The 17,619-nt window shown below is 35.9% G+C and overlaps 1 protein-coding gene across 8 annotated transcripts in view; it reads right to left on the bottom strand.

Annotated features, from left to right (window-relative positions):
* The window catches only part of ST7 (suppression of tumorigenicity 7), a 277,885-nt gene that overhangs the window by 200,497 nt on the left and 59,769 nt on the right, over positions 1 to 17,619 (bottom strand). For 2 of the 8 annotated variants that reach the window (XM_012512204.2, XM_012512206.2), the window contains exon 1: positions 9,173 to 9,629. The exons of 4 other annotated variants lie outside the window; for them this stretch is intronic. In XM_012512204.2, the coding sequence (XP_012367658.1) occupies positions 9,173 to 9,194 (22 nt within the window). In that variant the 5' untranslated portion in view covers positions 9,195 to 9,629. Of the gene's footprint in view, positions 1 to 6,801; positions 7,495 to 9,172; positions 9,630 to 17,619 lie in introns of those variants that run through there. 2 more of the 8 variants (XM_030826521.1, XM_030826522.1) reach the window with 2 other exon arrangements.

Here is a 17,619-nt window from a genome sequence, read left to right as displayed (position 1 = left end):
AAGGATAAATATACAGATCCCTAGAATAAAATAGACTAGAAATATAGGGTGAATTGACTTCTGATAAAGTTGCCAATTCAATGGAGAAATGACAGTCTTTTCAAGAAATGGTGCTAGAACAAGTGACTATTCATTTCACTAAAAAAAAAAAAAAATGAGCATTTACCATTACCTCATACTACAAAAAAAATGTACTAAAGATGGATCATAGCACACATAGAAGCAAAACACATAAAACATCTGGAAGAAAATACAGGAGAAAAATACTCATGACAATAACATAAGCAAAATATTTTTACATAGGACAGAAGAAATTGATAAACTGGACTTCATCAAAATTAAAAACTTAACATTATTATGAAATAAAAAGGAAAGCTACAGACTATAAGAAAATATTGTCAATACATATACCTGATAAAGGATTTGTATCAAAATATACGAAGAACCTTCAAAACTCGATAATAAGAAGACAACCTCATTTTCAAAACAGGCAAAGGATTTGAACAGACACTTAACCAAAGAAGATATACAAACGGCCAAAAAGAACATGAAAAATTGTTCAATATGATAAGAAGACATGCAAATTAAAATCACAATATACCACTACACACCCACAAAATTAGCAAAAATCAAAAAGACTGACAATACTAAATGTTGGCAAGAATGTGAAGCAAATGAACTCCCACTCATTGCTAGTGGGAATGTAAAATGGTATAACCACTTTGGAAAATGGTTTGTCAGTTTCTCAACAATGGCATGCCTAGGTATTTACCTAAGAGAAATGAAAACATATGTCCACATAAAGAAATATACATGAATATTTATATATGCAGCATATATATTTATAGCTATATATTTAACATACAAAATATGTGTTAATTATCCATGTTATTGGTAAGGTTTACAATCAAGAGTAGGCTATTAGTAGTCACGTTTTTAGTGGTAAAAGGTCATGTCGATTTTCCACTGTGCAGGGATCAGAGCCTCTAACCCCTAAGTTGTTCCAGGGTCAACCGTATAGGCATTCCTGCCCACAACCCCAGCTGAGCCCTAAGTCAACAGCTAACCTCAACTGATAGGATATGCCAGAGCTATCCTGGAGATCCAGTTCAGGTGAGCCTTTAGATGACTACAGCACTGACAGAAATCTAACCGCATGAGACCCTTCATGAGAACCACCAATGGAGTCCAGTTAACCCACAGAACTGTGAAAGATAATAATACATAATTGTTTTAAACCAGTATGTTTTGAGGTAGTTTGTTGTGTAGCAATGGGTAACTGAAACATCATTATACCAACACAAGACCTAGGAAAGTTTCAGATGAGAAATTCAGACTTCTCAGACAAGTCCAGGCTTGGACCATCCATGTGTACCACCAGGCCAGACCCTACCAAAGCCTCCCCCTGAAAACTACGTGTTCCAGAAGAAGCCAGAAGTGGAGGAGGTAGTAAAAAATACCCCAATGGAGTCACTGTGATTTCCTAATCTATATGCATTACAGTCAGGCTTGCTACTGCCCAAAATACGCCAAAAAGCCTCAATCTTAACAGTCTGAAATGCTCACAAAAAAAATGTAAAATAATTTTTCTAGTTCCTGAAATTATATCAGTATTGCAAGCAAACAATTCTCAATTTTCATAAACTGATGATTATTAGTAACTCATTATTTTTACTTAACCTTTAAGAATGGTAAGCAAACTTAGATTAGACATAGTCAACCTATCAGTACGTGGCAAATTATCAGTATATAGTAGTTTACCCACTAACAAATTTGGGCTTAGTAATAAAAGTCCATATGCTATTATTTTGTTTGTGTCATTTGTTCCTGCTCTGAAGGATGACAAGAGCTGATTACTGGCATGTTTCTGACATGTACCCATTATGTGTGATAAACTCCTTAGCCTAGAAAATTTTATTAAACTCAATATTAACACCCTACAAGCCCACACATCATATTTTCAATGACATTACCTTAATCCACAGCAGATTCAAATTTTAAAGAACATGAGCACTTGATAGATGCTAGGTACCCTGCCACACTCTGGGGATTCATCGTCAACTGATAGAAATTTCATTCAGAAGAGCCCAGTGGTGGCTCTGAATCATTAACACATGGACATTACTGAGAACCATAATGTGACACAGACTAGTGTGTTTATTTTATATCATTCATTCATTTTAGAGACAGGGTCTTGCTTTGTTACCCAGGGTTGTCTTCAACTCCTGGACTCAGGCAATCCTCCTGCCTTGGCCTCCCAAAGTGCTGCGATTACAGGCGTGGGCCACCACGTCCAACCCAGAATCTAAAGAGACATTTCTGGAACACTTAAGATTCTTAACTTTATTTTATTTTATTTTTGAGACAGAGTCTCACTCTGTTGTCCAAGCTGGAGTGCAGTGGTGTGATCTTGGCTCATCACAACCTCTTCCTCCTGGGTTCAAGCGATTCTCCTTCCTCAGCCTCCTGAGTAGCTGGGACTACAGGCATGCGCCACCATGCCCGGCTAATTTTTGTATTTTCAGTAGAGACAGGGTTTCACCATGTTGGCCAGGTTGGTCTCAAACTCTTGACCTTGTGATCCGCCTGCCTCGGCCTCCCAAAGTGCTGGGATTACAGGCATGAGCCACCGTGCCCAGCCATTTATTCTTAATTTGTATGTTTATTTAAATATTTATGTGTCTATTACTCATACTAACATGGAAAACACTTGCGCTGATAAAGTGTTCTGAGTGGACAACATTCCAACCTTTAGTGGCTGAAGCTAATCCTGCAAGAGTGCCATGACCAATCAATGATGCTTGCCACAGGGCATCTGGCATTTGCCAACCCTGACCCATTTCATTTCATCAGTTTCATACATCTCCTCCCCTCAAGCCTCCTGTTGGGTCCCTTAAAATATTCCCATGATAGAACTTCCAGTCTTCACCCAGCCTTAAGAAGTGACATCTCTCTTCAGCCAGTATTTTCCACTGCTGGACTCTCTCTCCACAAATGCCCCTTGATAAGCCCTACCCTGGCAGATATCTAGGCCCCCAAAGGCCAATTCCCCTAACACAGAGAGTTCATTGGATAAGTCACACTGTAAGCCTAGACAATAGATGGTTAAACCCTGGTAGTACATGGTAAAGCCATGATATGAATCCAAGCAAGTGAAATCCAGGGTCTCTGCAATTAGTTGCTGCATCTGGCATGTGGTTGCTGCCATTTCTAAACATGCATTAAATTGCATATTCATTTTTTTGTTCATAAGTATCTGAATTAATTACTAATACAAATAAAATATATTGAAAATCTTACTATTTACTATTCTAGCACAGTAAATGGGACCTTTTAAATAATATAGCATTTGTGCATTTTCTTGTTAAAAACATTAATAAGTATGTTAACTCATGCTTTATACTGACTAGGAAAAAATGGAAGGATATCAATACTCTTCAAAAAAGGAACAAAAAATGACTATACAATTTACAGTCTATAAATGAACATACAATTTATAGTGTCCATATAGTATCATATTGAAAATTTAACAGTATTTGAACATAAATTAATGCAGAGACTATTATGAATGTTTAAAAAAATACACATGATCAGTGACTTTTCCAGCTCAGAATCCATAATAACAATGAATCCCATTCACATCCTGTGTAACTCCAAGGGGATGCTATGGGGAAAGTTTCCATATATGGTAATTTTCCCCATAGACTCCCCACAGTTTATACAGGATATGAATCTGGTCCATTGTGACAATGAAAACAACAAATCACTGAAGACTCACATGTAATTTTTTTCTGAACAAACTACAGACTAACAAATAGACCAATACAGAAGTGAAAATAAGAAATCTGAGGATTTAAAAATAACTCCTGCATATTTTTATTCCATTTCTGTACTAGTATATAAATATGCAGAAGAAAAAAATTTCCTTATTTACTTTAAAATATTATCTTGATACTAAAAATTACAATGTCAACTACTAACAGCCGAGGAACTCAAACGGAAATTTCACATCAGAATGTGTGTTCTCAGAAAAAAAGAAAAAGTGATATGGTAAGATGAGTCAAATACCTTATATGAGCTTTAGTTTTTCAAGCTCCTGTATGACTATGTTCCAGTATAATGCCTATAATCCATAATTATTTTTCCATGTTTGTGACTTCAGCAGTCTGTGGTTTTCTACTTATCTAATGTCATGCAATATTTTTCTTTTACATTCAATGCTCTAAGTGCAGACTTAGAGGTGGGTTTTTGTGCATATACTTAAGTATTTCTATTTTTGTTTTAAGATGAAAGCATCTAAAATCTGATGCAGCTAAATCTAATAACCAGATTAATGTTATTAATGGGAAAGGAAAATGGCTCATGTTCCTAAATTACCTAGTTTCATATGACAAATAATAATAAAAAGGAAAACCAAATAGAGTACTAAAATGCCAAACATACTAACAGCAAAAACAGCAGTCTCTGACACAATGATTTAGTAATAATTAGACGCTTATTTTGAGAAATGGTCCAGATGTGAACAGCCATTTTCGAATAACCATAGTTACTATTCAAATCTCAGCCAATTCACAGAAATTACACACCAAAACGACAGGCCCAAATTTAATCTTACATGTGACCAGTTACCAAGAATGGCCTGAGATGCACATAAAAAAGTACAACTCACTTGTTTTTTTACCAAAGAGATGTCTGTTTAACTACAGTACCTTGGTGACTTAATATTGCTAGAGTATTATTCATTTGACTACCTCTCACACAATGGCTCAAAATTTCAGAAAATTATCTAGTTCCTGGTAACATGGTACCACACTCCCTATTAAAACTGAGAAGCTGTCAGTTTCAACTTAATGCACTCACCGGTAATGAAAACCAAAAGCAACAACTGAACTTTTGGTGCCCATCAAAGACAAATCACATGGGGTATCAAACTGTATCCCAAATTCTTTCCAGCATCTGGCTGCCTACCCCAGGGGATGTAGATATCCAGGGAATGGCAGGGAATATGTGTGGACCAGCTACACCAGAGCTAAAGAGGACTCCTGATCCCCTGACACAGCCATCCACTAGTTTCTCATCTCCACTAAGCTCAGGTGGGGGGATCCTACTAAAGCTTTGTTGGTTCTTTGGTGATTTATTTTCCCCCTCCACAGATGCTCTAGATGTTCTTTTTAATTATTATAACTATACAAAAAATTTTGGAAGAAGGATAAAATAATGCTATTTGCCCCAGGGACACTCTGTTTCTCAGCAGATAAGGTGTTGCTCTCTTCACTGGACTAATAATGTAGGTGCTTTGGAAGATACATTAACGTGTTAGACCAGGGCACAATTCCCACCACAGTACTTCTTAAGTGGTACCCTTGAGAACTCAAAAAGCAAAACATGGGAGGGGAGGGGAGTCCCATGGAAGGACTGAGCCCAATAAATGCCAATTAAATAATTCATCATACTTAAAGTATCTACTCTTTGAAGAATAACTGGCTTTATCAAGGAGGATGTAACCAGATGTCAGCAGTGCAAAATCAGTTTTCCTCAAAACCATTTACTCCACAAAAAGAAAGGATGAAATTTTTTCTCCCTTTCTCCCTAAAAATATTTTCTCCTCTTATAAATTTTTAAGAGAAAAATTGTTTCATTTTGAAGAATTTAATCAATTTATTTTAAAATATATCATTAAATCAGCCAGGTGTGGTGGCTCACACCTATAATCCCAGTACTTTGGGAGGCTGAGGCGGGAGGATCACCTGCGGTCAAGGGTTCAGGACCAGCCTGGCCAACATAGTGAAACCGCATCTCTACTGAACAAAAATACAAAAATTAGCTGGGCATCATGGCACTGTAGTCCCAGCTACTCGGGAGGCTGAGGCAGGAGAATCGCTTGAACCCAGGAGGCGGAGGCTGCAGTGAGCCAAGATTGTGCCACTGCACTCCAGCCTGGGCAACAGAGCAACAGGGTGAGACTCTGTCACACACACACACACACACACACACACACACACACTATATATATATATATATAATTAAATCAAATTAAGAACTCCAAATATACAATTATCACCCCCCTCAACAAAACTTGATAGTACTTTCTTCTTACACCTAAATTATTCTGACCACAGAAACTAAAATTGTATATCTTCAAAGCAGTTAAAGAGCAGACACACTACTCCCATTTTTAGACGTGGGAAATTTTAGTAAAGGAAAAGCTCAGTGAAATACATCAAGATGGTAATAAACGGAGTTACAGAAGCTATACGTCCTGCTTTGTGATGATCAGTCTACACATACTATAGAACACCCATTTCAAAGTGAGCCCAAAATAGATTGACTGTGGCCAATCTACACAACTGTGAGAGATTCAGATTCACTAAGTCAAAGAGATGAGACTGGTATCATCAGAGATATTGACAAAAGCAGTGTCAGGCATAAAAGAGCATTTATTAATTCTATTGCCATAGTTGTGTAAGTCTTTAACTTTGAAAAACTAGCGTTTACTCTTCCACACAAATTTTTTGGTATTTTAAAGGCTTTTTTTGTGTCTGTTTTTTTGGTAAGGGAGGGTGCGAGTATTTAAAACAATATTATTTCAGTAAGACAGAACGTATTATAATGTGATATCCAGGCTACTGCAAATTTCTGACCTCAAAGGTCTGAAACATAAAATCAACTTAATCAATACAATATTTGAAAATGAAGATATTTCCTTCTCTTACAGGCAAAGAGCAAGGGGGAGATAAAGAAAGTTTAAAAGAGCCACTTACAACATGAATCTATGGCATCAGAAGTCAGAATAGTGGTTACCTTTTCATGAAGAGGGGAAATAATATTGACTGGGAAAGGCCACAAGAGAACTTCCAGGGGAAATGGAAATGTTCTGTGTTTTGATCTGAGTAGAGTTCTATGGGTATAAACATGGGTAAAAATTCACTGAGCTGCACACTTAGACTTAAGCATTTTACTGCATGTAAATCATACCTCAATTTAAAAAGTAAAAGCATCCTATACAAGTAAGGCACTGCAACCATAATCAAGGGTAAGAATCACGAAATCAGAATAAGTTAGAAAAAAATTAACCCTTACCAGGATCTACCACAGCACTGTATACAGAATAGATAGTTAAACAAGTATTTCTTATGACAATTTACTAAGAACACCCTAGATGGTTTGGGAGATCCCTTTTGAACTAATTGGAATTTCAAATGCGACTATTTTCCTGAATATTTTAAATATAGTTTCAAACCTAAAAAATCGCCTCCAAAAGGTTGAAATCAAAGGCCAAGAAAGCTATGTCTCAGAACACAAATAAAATACACTTGTCCTAACACTGAATGCAGACTTAGGGTATCTTCTTTTTTTATTATTATTATACTTTAAGTTCTGGGGCACATGCGCAGAACGTGCAGGTTTGTTACATAGGTATACACGTGCCAAAGAAGGCAATTCATTTTCAACGCAATATCCACTGACAGTACGAATCTACCTATAAGCAAGAAACAGAGCTTAACATTCACGAAAGACAAAAAATGCTAAAAACCTGCATGATAGTATTCTGTCTTCTGAAGGATATTCTATTCTCTTCAGTAATCTAGTAGCTATGGAGGCCACAAGCAACCAGCAGTTTTCACATATACCATACAGCGCATAGGTGATATTATCAAAAGATCAGGTTTGATGATCAGGAAAGGCTATGTGTCTGCCTGGTAACACTGAGCAGACAATGTTAGAGTCCGTAGTCCAAGAACCAAAGACTTCTGCACTGAGTTTTAACTTCCATTTTTGGCTAAACCAAGTAACAGGTCTAATATCCCTTTAGTATATAAATATTTCTGTCCATACCTAGGCTCCTACATAAACAAAATTCCATGACTGAAATGAAACTGGACAGTCTTTGACACTTAGTGATCTATTTCTATTTCTTAGATAACCAATTCTAAATGTACCATTAAGTGAATTAAAAAATTATGCCTAAATTATTAGGAAATAATACTGTCACATGCTGAATGGGACATTACATGTCACTATTATTCTAACATGACTTTGATTAGGCAATGTGGTAGTCTGAGATGAGAAGCTTCTACAATGAAACAAAAGTAATTAACCTTTTTAAAAAGCCAATCAAGAAACAAAAGAACTGAGGATTATTAGCTCTCTTGAAATGCTACTATTCTGCAATAATCAGCTATGCACAGTCACACTGATCACCTGAGATCAGAAAACAAAGGTCAAATTACAAGTTCATAAGAAATCAGTTTCCTAAATTCCTCCCCTAAACCCCTTCTCCCTGGCAAAGATAGTGCCTTGCCAATATTTAATGCTCTAGCCAGCAGGTTGAAAGTCTCTTTAGAAATTCTTATCTCTTTTAGAAATTCTTAACTGTCATCTTTGCTAATAGACAATGACAAAATATTCTGCAGAGCCTGTACAACTGCACTGATGTTATATTTCTATATCAACATTAAATAATCCTCACATAGGTTGGTTATAATTTTTACAATATCCATTGTAGCTGTCTACAACTGCTGTCCTGCCTAGCCCATTGTGCAGGGCCTTCTCTGCACCAAAGCAATTTCATTGTATAAGTTTTTAAAAAGATATGATCCTGCTGGACTGTGATGCTAGCCAGCATATCAAAATTGAAGCCACTGTGGGGAAAAAAAAAATCCATCCTCAAAAATAAAGCTATTTCTTATTCATTTTGAATCTACCTATAATGTCTATGTTTTTGTAAAAATATGGAAGAAGAGTATATAATGATACCTATTTATCTCTTTAGATGAAAAAATGTAAGACTTTCTTTCATTTCTAATAAACACTATCATCTCAGATCCTCCCAGTATCTATTTTAAGGTTTAAGCACCATTACGGAGCCTACAACAATAGATCAGTGACAGGCCTGATCCTATCAATTAACACATTCTAGGGTGGTTGTATGGATTCTGGTCTTCCTACCTCCCTCTTAGAGGCCTGGTTTTGACACATTGACATCCCTGGCCTTAAGGATGAATAACCCAGTTAAGGGGAGTTCCTTCCCTGAGGCCAATTCCTTTGTAATTAGAGCCAAAATACAAAGGTTGTTAATGACCTAAGGCAAAGTGATATGAACTCTAAGCCAATGAAACCATGACAGCAAGCAGATTTCTAAATAGCAGAGAAGTGGGATCCATTTACTTACATGAAGATTCAGTGCCAAACATGGCTGGCTCCAGAGGCTGCTTTTTAAAAATCAGAAGAAAGAAAAGGGAAAAAAAAAGAAAGAAAAGCGAGGAGAGTGTACATGTGAGAGTGAAGAGATGAGCCGGCTACACAGCAGGGGTCATGAAGCCAGACAATGCAGTCCAAGCTGTGTCCAGCTGCCAGATTCTCCTGTTACGAGCTTCAGTTTTCTCCCGTGTGATTGAAATGCAAGGTCTCTTAACAGCACCAAAAACCGAAGAGCTGCTTTTGAAAATCCACTAGGCAAATGAAGGCCGACGTGGCTCTTCTGGGATGCAGTGAGGCTGGACTAGGTAGCAGCAGGGGCAGGACTGGGAGCAGCAGCAACAGCGGATACTGCAATCCCCAGCCCTGCTGTAGCAGTAAGACAATAGCAGGGCTTATGCATACGCTGGATGACGTCAGGGACACTGCACAGACCGACTGCGCCGCTTGAGCCAGAGGCTCCAGGGGCTCCAGGAGAGCAGCGTGATTGAAAGGGGAATTCCTTTGTCACAAAATGCACAAGACCGAGAGCCACGTATACATTCCCCTCCTGCGCAGCTCTTCATCCCATGATACCAGCCAGTAAAAGAGGACTCAAAGAAATTTAAATATTGGCTTTATAGCAATTAACCACAAAGACATCATGCATATCAGGCTTCTTGGTTTTGCGCAGCATATAGAAAGAACTCTTCAAGGGAATTAAGAATATCAGAAATGAGAAAAATTATCTGCCTTTAGAAGTAATTACAGAAGAGTTCATTGTTATTTTCTAGAAGCTTATGGTAGATTGACAGATCAAGGATTGTACACTCAATCACAACTACGTGAAAACATGTATACTATTACACATATATTCTAGACACATAAATACATACAAATGTAACAGTAAAATAGTAATCTTAAATACTTAGAACACTGCTTGGCACACAGTGAGTACTCAAATGTAGGCAATTCCATTACTAGCTATTTTGCAACTATTATTCAAATGTGAAAAACGCTGCTCTAGGAATATATTTACATACATGTATTTCTCCTATTTCTTCATCGTGCCTTGCATGAATTTCTGTCATTTTCCAGAGCAACTCAGTCATTTTAAGGCTGTGTGCACACACCTGTGTATGCCTCTGTATGGGTAAGCATTTGTGACCAACACATTTCTTTCTGATCTACCCACACAAAGAAATAATTGAAAATATTTTATCTCTTGACTCATTGGAACAAAAAATATCTTTCTGTATTACCATATTCTTATAAATCTGTTTTTAAAGAAAAAGTACTAGAAGCATATGAACTTTCATTAGCTATCCAACACAAGCCAAAAAAAAGTTTTATGTTTTTAAAATACTGAAATGCACAAGAAGTAAATATATATACATATATATGCAACCCCACAATCCCACACTTTTAAAATCATATATGGTAGAAAGTTCAATAGTTCAAGTCTCCTCTCCACCCATTCATCCAAGGTATATACCTTTTCTAATTAATTTCTTGTGTTCACAAAGACATGTCTTGATCTCAATACAGTTTTTAAATATTAAATTCTGCTATGAAAGTGGAACCACATACTACTTTAACATCTAAAAATATCATTAGTACTTTTTCTGGTCAGTATATGTAGGATCTACCTCATCCTTTTAATGACTGCATAAGATTCCACTGTATGAATGTACCACAGTTTATTCAGGGTAACTTGATCTTTAGCTTACTAAAAATGCTGAGCCATTAAGAAGAACATTTGATGATGCTACATAAGATAAAGAACAAATCATCTGTTGCGGGAAAGAATAACAGTAACTAATATTTACTGAGTGTTTACTATGTGCCAGGCACTATCCTGGGTCCTTTACATGTACAAACCCATTTAATCTTCATAATAACCCTACAAGGTAGATACCACTTTTATCCACATTTGACAGATGGTTAAATACTTTGTCGAGGTCACACAGGTGGTGAATGATATACTGGGCTTCAAACTCAGGAGTCTGGATCCAAAGCAATGCTCTTAAGCACACTACGATAATGCCTCTTTCTTGAACAATGAATAAATAATCAGCAAAATTATATTTAAGGATTTAACTGAAATGAAGGGAAAATAGAAACCAACTCAAAATGTGAAGGAAAAAAAATCCTTAAAAGAGAAAGGTCATCAGAGAAAGCAAAAAAAAAAAAAAAAAAAAAAAAAAAAAAAAAAAAAAAATCACAGAAAATTGCAGGAATTAATAAAAATGTATACCTTCAAAAATAGTCATGTCAACAACCAAGGGAGAATATCAATAATGATGTTGAAATGTAACTGTAGGAAGTGGGAAAGGATAATACAGTTCAAAAGGGTGGAACCTTAAAGCCAGAATATTGTCTTACATAAGATCTATTTTAAATTGCATATGAGATGTTGTCACATAAATAGTCACTCAAATAGTGGATGGATGTGGCCATCAGAAAGGCAAGTGGGAAAAGAGAATGAGAAAATGGCCCCTGGGTTAGAGAGATTTTCAAACAGAGGCCATGGTCTACATGTAATAACTGCTTTGCCGACTCATTTATGTTGCTCCTTTTGTTGGCTCATACATATGAGGGTGTATATATGTGTATGAAAATGCATTTTTCTGAGGGCCTATATTTACTTCTTGGCACAGGCTTCTAAGAGTTAAAGGCTGTGATTTTTTTAAGTCTACTTTTTAGACAACTGTAACAGGATCAGTATGCTAAAAACATTAGGCATCTCACTTGCCAGGAAAACCGGACACAAATCATACCCTCCGACTCCTATGAAGATTTCTGTTATGTGGAGGCCTGAGGCATTTCTAAACAGTTTAGAAGGTTTGGATCCACATTGCTGAAGACCCATCTTTGACCAAAATGATTCCAAAGGTTTAGTTCATTCCAGTTCTCTCCTCTAGTCAGCTCAGAGAAGGAACACAATGTTTAATGTGTTGTCTAAAGAAAATGTAATGAAGAAAAATGAAGGATGAATAAAACTGATCTGATATCCCTTACTAACCCCCCTCCAAAAAAAAACAGTCATATAATACAATCCAAACTCAAAGTGATCTTTGGCTTATCCACTCTGAATATCCCTGCCTGCAACCTTGCCCTTCCTTCACAGCAAAGGCACTGCTGTTAATTTCTAGATAAAGTTAGCAACAAAAGGAAGGAAAACATTCGAAATAGTTTAGTGATCAAAATAATAATCATTAAATGAGAATGCTATTGACAAAGAACAATTATAGCGAAAATCTTAAAGTCAGTCAATAGTCACTTTTAAAGGAAAGCCTATCAAGCATTCACTCAACAACTATTTTCTGGGAGCTTACTGTTCTACACTCTAGGCATCAGCCATGAACAGAGTCCCTCCCCTGTGAAGCTTGTATCTTAGTGAGTGAGACAGAGAAACAAACACGTGACATGTCAAGTGATAGTATATGTGATGAACAAAGATAAAGAGGAATTAGAGGATAAGGAGTAATTGAATGAGAAGGTTATTTTAGGTAAAATTATCAGGAACGGCCACTCCAAAAAAGGTGACATTTCAACAAGACCTGAAAAAACCACATGGTTAGCCTGAAAACCACGTGGTAGGAAGAGTGTTTCATACAAAGGCCCTGAATAGAAGAGTTTTGGGCCCCTTAAATTATTTTAATAATAAATCTATTCTTGAATCATCAAATATCAGTTTTGAAAGATACCCCCTTCAGTGCTATAATGATGCCATTAGTACAAAAGTGATTGTGCTGCAAGCAAAATAAGTGCTCTTTTCTAATACAAAAAAATCACTCTGCCATGAACTGAAAACATGAGTTGTTCTCTTCAAAGTGTAATAGATTAAATATAGCTATCTTTGCAATAAATGTGTAAATGTTTATAAAAATCACTATGAAAACGTTCAAAAGGGCTTCCCACCACATCAGACAGGTAATTTAATTAATGTATTTATTAATGTGGTAAGAACTTAAATCATATTTTTTTCTCTACAGCACACACAACTAAATTTGAAAGTGCCATATCTGTGAATTTCCTTAAAGTCACCTCCTTTGTTCACACTAAAGTTCTTAGTTTCTTAGTATTCTCTTGATGTCTATTTAGAATGTTAAGGCTGTACATCTTAAACTATCAATTATACATATATAAAGTATTAAGAACAACAAAGAAATGTTTTAATGGCAATATACAAACTATAGAAAATGAAAGAATTCACCAATGATGGTGTTCTTTGTGGGAGGAGGTACAAATTTATAACTAAAAGCATACTCATAGTAAAGCTCTGTGGTAGGATTTTACAAATTTGATTTATTTGCATATGGCTAAAATGTGTTCCTTCCTGCTTCAATGTAGTACCACACATAAAGCGAACCTTCTAAAAAGGTGGGTGCATTTTATTTCAGAGCCCTGGAACAAAAATTCTGCCAAGCTAATCTTACGAGGAAAAGAAAACCAAAATGCACACACAAGACACAGACACAGGTATACTTGCTTTAAAGAAAACCTAAAATAGAATACTAAACATTTATAAAACAAATCTTTTGGGGCAATTAATTGCTTTAAAATGTTTTATCTTCAAAAAGTATCTACCACAGAAGTCCTTTAAATAGCAAGCTCCTAAAAGCTATATTCACAAAACTTTTATTTGCACACTGTAATTAACTGTCTTGCCAAAGATCCACCTACAGTTATAATTTATAGATACTGTGTAAGTAGAGTTCAATCTGGATGCACACTGGAATTTATATTACACTGGGTACGAAAAGTGGCCTCTCTCTGCCCTAGAAAAAAAATCTTCCAATTCTCCATTCTTTAGTTTAAAAGCAATCTGTCAGCAAACAATGTTGCCATTACCCAAAAGTTCAAATTTAGGGCAATATAATTCTGAACTGGTTGCACAAATTTTGGGCAAAGACTCATGTCCTTACCTGATCACTGCTTCACCTCTCACCCACACCTTTACCCTACCAGATGTAAAGGAATCGCCCACTTACTCATCAAGTAACCACCACCCATGGTTAATCTAACCTTATTTCTAAACATGTACCAATTTACCATTCAGTGAAACTAGAAATTGAGAAACATGGCTATGCAATTTAAAAAAGGAAAAGGTTAGAAAGGTCAGAAAAGGTCAGAAAAATCTGGGCACATTTATACTCAGAAAATTTAGGATAAAAACTGAAATTCTCCAATTCACTTCATTACATTAACACCATCTAAAAGAGCCATACACAAGCACAAAACCACCAGCACAATAACAGAAACTCTCTGTAGACTGTGTACATATTTTATTCCCGGTGTGGAATAATCTGAACTCAGATATTTGTACTTTAAATCCTATGGCCTAAGAGGGGAGAAATGTGGATTAATTATGGGTTGGAGTTTATTTTAAGTCCATTTAAGTATGATCCAAATGAAATGGAAGAAACAACAAAGGTATGTCTCAGAAATTCCCTTAAGCATTTATCCTAAATTAATCACAATTTGGATAAAACAAATTCATACAATACTCAGGAATAAACTGATGCACAACATTTTTTAAAATACTCACACAATCAATATAATTTTTAAAATATAAATTCAAAATATTATTTTTAAAGTAATTCTACATAACTGGAAAATATTTAACATTTAATTTTACCTGTATAATCCATAATGAAGCAGTAAGCAGGAAACTGAGTATTTTCCAAGTACAACTCTATCAGCCAGAAAATGAAACGGCTCCCTGGACTGACGAACCGTTCTGGGGAAGCCTCCTGCCATGTGACATTAAGCACACCCACACTTCTGCTTATCTCTCTCAAGCGGCAACGGCTGGGCTCTGCTCTCCTTTGCCTGGTCTTTTAAAATCATCTTTAGAAATGTCTCTCAGAAAATAACTGTTATTTACTCCCATTTCCCTCCTGTATTAATTATTAGGTTAAAACAAAATTTTGGTTTTAGGTTAAAACTCTAAATAAGAGAAAAAATAAATTATTTTATTCCTGTAAGTGAAAAGGACACAAGATATCCATATTTCTTCCTAGTACTCAATGATATGTAGCCACATAACCTGAAAGGAATCAGCGTCCAAATTTTTGTCACAATTTTGTCATTACATTCATTCATTTGATAGTACATATGCAAATTTTATCCATTTGTCCATTTGAAATACATTTGACTAATTTGAAAACAAATCTAATAAAGGTGATGCAAGAACAATCCTTTATAGCATATCTAAGACCTCCAACTCATTTATCCAAGTCCTAAAATAGACATCAGCTGGAAAGGACATATGGTCATCACTGAGACACACTCTATCTGATGTAATCTTTAATGTCACATTGCCACATACCCTGAGCCATCTTTTCCTCCATTGCCAATTGTTTCAATCTTGAGTATATCCTAGCTTACACTTTAAATAAACTTTAACAATGGCTACTTCATCTTGATACAATTCTTTACCTTGCCAAAAGACAAAACATAAATAAATTTGTACTTTTTTTTATCCTTTTTTTTTAAGCAACCTGAATGGTTGGACAATTTCCAATTTAGAGTTATATCAAATACCAACCCCCACCCTCCACCACCACCAAATTGCAACCACTTTGAAGAAGAAGAGGTACTAATTGTTTAGAATGGTTTTGCTGGAGTAGTGGGGTGTTTGGTTTTGCTTTTGTTACTTTCCTTTCCACTGAACAGGTTTCTCCAAAAGAAATTATAAAGTTGACAATGCTATAAAATGTGATTTTGAATTTTCAATACAATATCAAAAGTGTGTAATACAAATTCTACAAATTCTAGGATTACTATTATCACTTAGCAGATCTCTCCAATAATTTTATTTACTTATTTACTTATTTTTATTTATTTTTGACGGAGTCTCACTCTGTTGCCCGGGCTGGAGTGCAGTGGTGCGATCTCAGCTCACTGCAGCCTCTGCCTCCCGGGTTCAAGCAATTCTCCTGCCTCAGCCTCCTGAATACAGTAGCTGGGACTACAGGCGTGCAACACCACACCCAGCTAATTTTTGTATTTTTAGTAGAGACGGGGTTTTGCCACATTGGCTAGGCTGACCTCAAACTCCTAACCTTAGGTTATCCACCTGCCTCAGCCTCTCAAAGTCTTGGGATTACAGGCGTGAGCCACCTCGCCCAGCCATCTCCAATAATTTTATAAAATAAATAAGAAAGTACCATTGCACTCAGTCGTCTGATCAGTGCTTCCTTACCATAAGCAGAGCCCATTATACCACCAATCTGCTACAGTCAAAAGCTGTTAATTCTCATCAACCTCACCTGTCACTGTTGCTAAGTGAGCCTATCTCATTTATTGGGCCTTAATTCTCTTTATCTTAACCTAGGGTACAGACTGGGAAACCTTCCACAAGTTGTAACAATTTGATATAATTTCTTCCTGATAATTAAGATGTGCAAATGGTTAGAACATTAATGTTATGATTGTTTTAAAATAGTAAGCTCAAAATGCCTGATAATAACTACCTACATTTACACAAAACTTACAAGTGTGTGGAAACACTGATTGCCATTATCGAATATCACCTGTAATAACATTTTATGCTTTTCACAATTTAGTAGTTAGCATGGATTTTTAAAGCACTTACCTAATTATCTGAGTAGCATTATTTTAAGACTTTTTATTTTTATGCTGTATATTTTATAATTCTTGAGAGATATTTTAAGGAAATGCATTTTATTAACAGAATGAAAACATAATGAAATACCTAAATTAGAAAGTATAAGACCGATGGACAGATGAGTAGATAGATATAAAACCTACAACCTACTTATAGTTAAGTGATTTGCCATACCTCAGAAATCCAGCAGAAGGGTTAAAAGCCAGGCTTAACAGACAGAAAAGCCAAGTTTAGTCAGAGAAGATTCAACTCCCATCTTAGCCACTTATTAGATAGATTATCTTAAGCAAGTTTTTAAACCTCTCTGAGCCTTGGTTTACTTATAAATTGACAAAAGGCCTAGATCAATGCTTGGAATGTATTAACAGCTAATATGTAAATAGCACTTTGTGTGTACCAGGCATTGTTCTAATTCATGTATTAACCTATTTAACCCTAAAAACGACCCTAGGAGGTATTATCCCCATTTTATAGATGAAGAACTGAGGCATGGAGGATAAATAACTTATCTAAGATCAGAGCCAGGATTCAACTGGAGTAGCCTCCAACTCAGAATCCTTGTGCTTAACCAGTACACAATACTGCCTGTGTAGAGTAGGTGATCATACGGAAGCCAAAAAAAAAAATCATTTCAAAAAACTAGGTTGATTCTTTCCAATAAAAACCAAATCTACAGTGGGCCAAACAGTTCAGTTCCGAATTCATAAAAATTCTTTTTATATTCTATGTTCAATTCCAACATATGAAAAAATTAAACAGAGAATCAGAATGAAAGGGATGATGTTTAGTCATTGTGATAGCTT

This window comes from Nomascus leucogenys, chromosome 13 (genome assembly GCF_006542625.1).
Source record: "Nomascus leucogenys isolate Asia chromosome 13, Asia_NLE_v1, whole genome shotgun sequence".
In the NCBI taxonomy this organism is placed as follows: domain Eukaryota; kingdom Metazoa; phylum Chordata; class Mammalia; order Primates; family Hylobatidae; genus Nomascus; species Nomascus leucogenys.
Note: the sequence above shows the minus strand (reverse complement) of the source record. Positions and strands in the feature narration are given on the sequence as shown.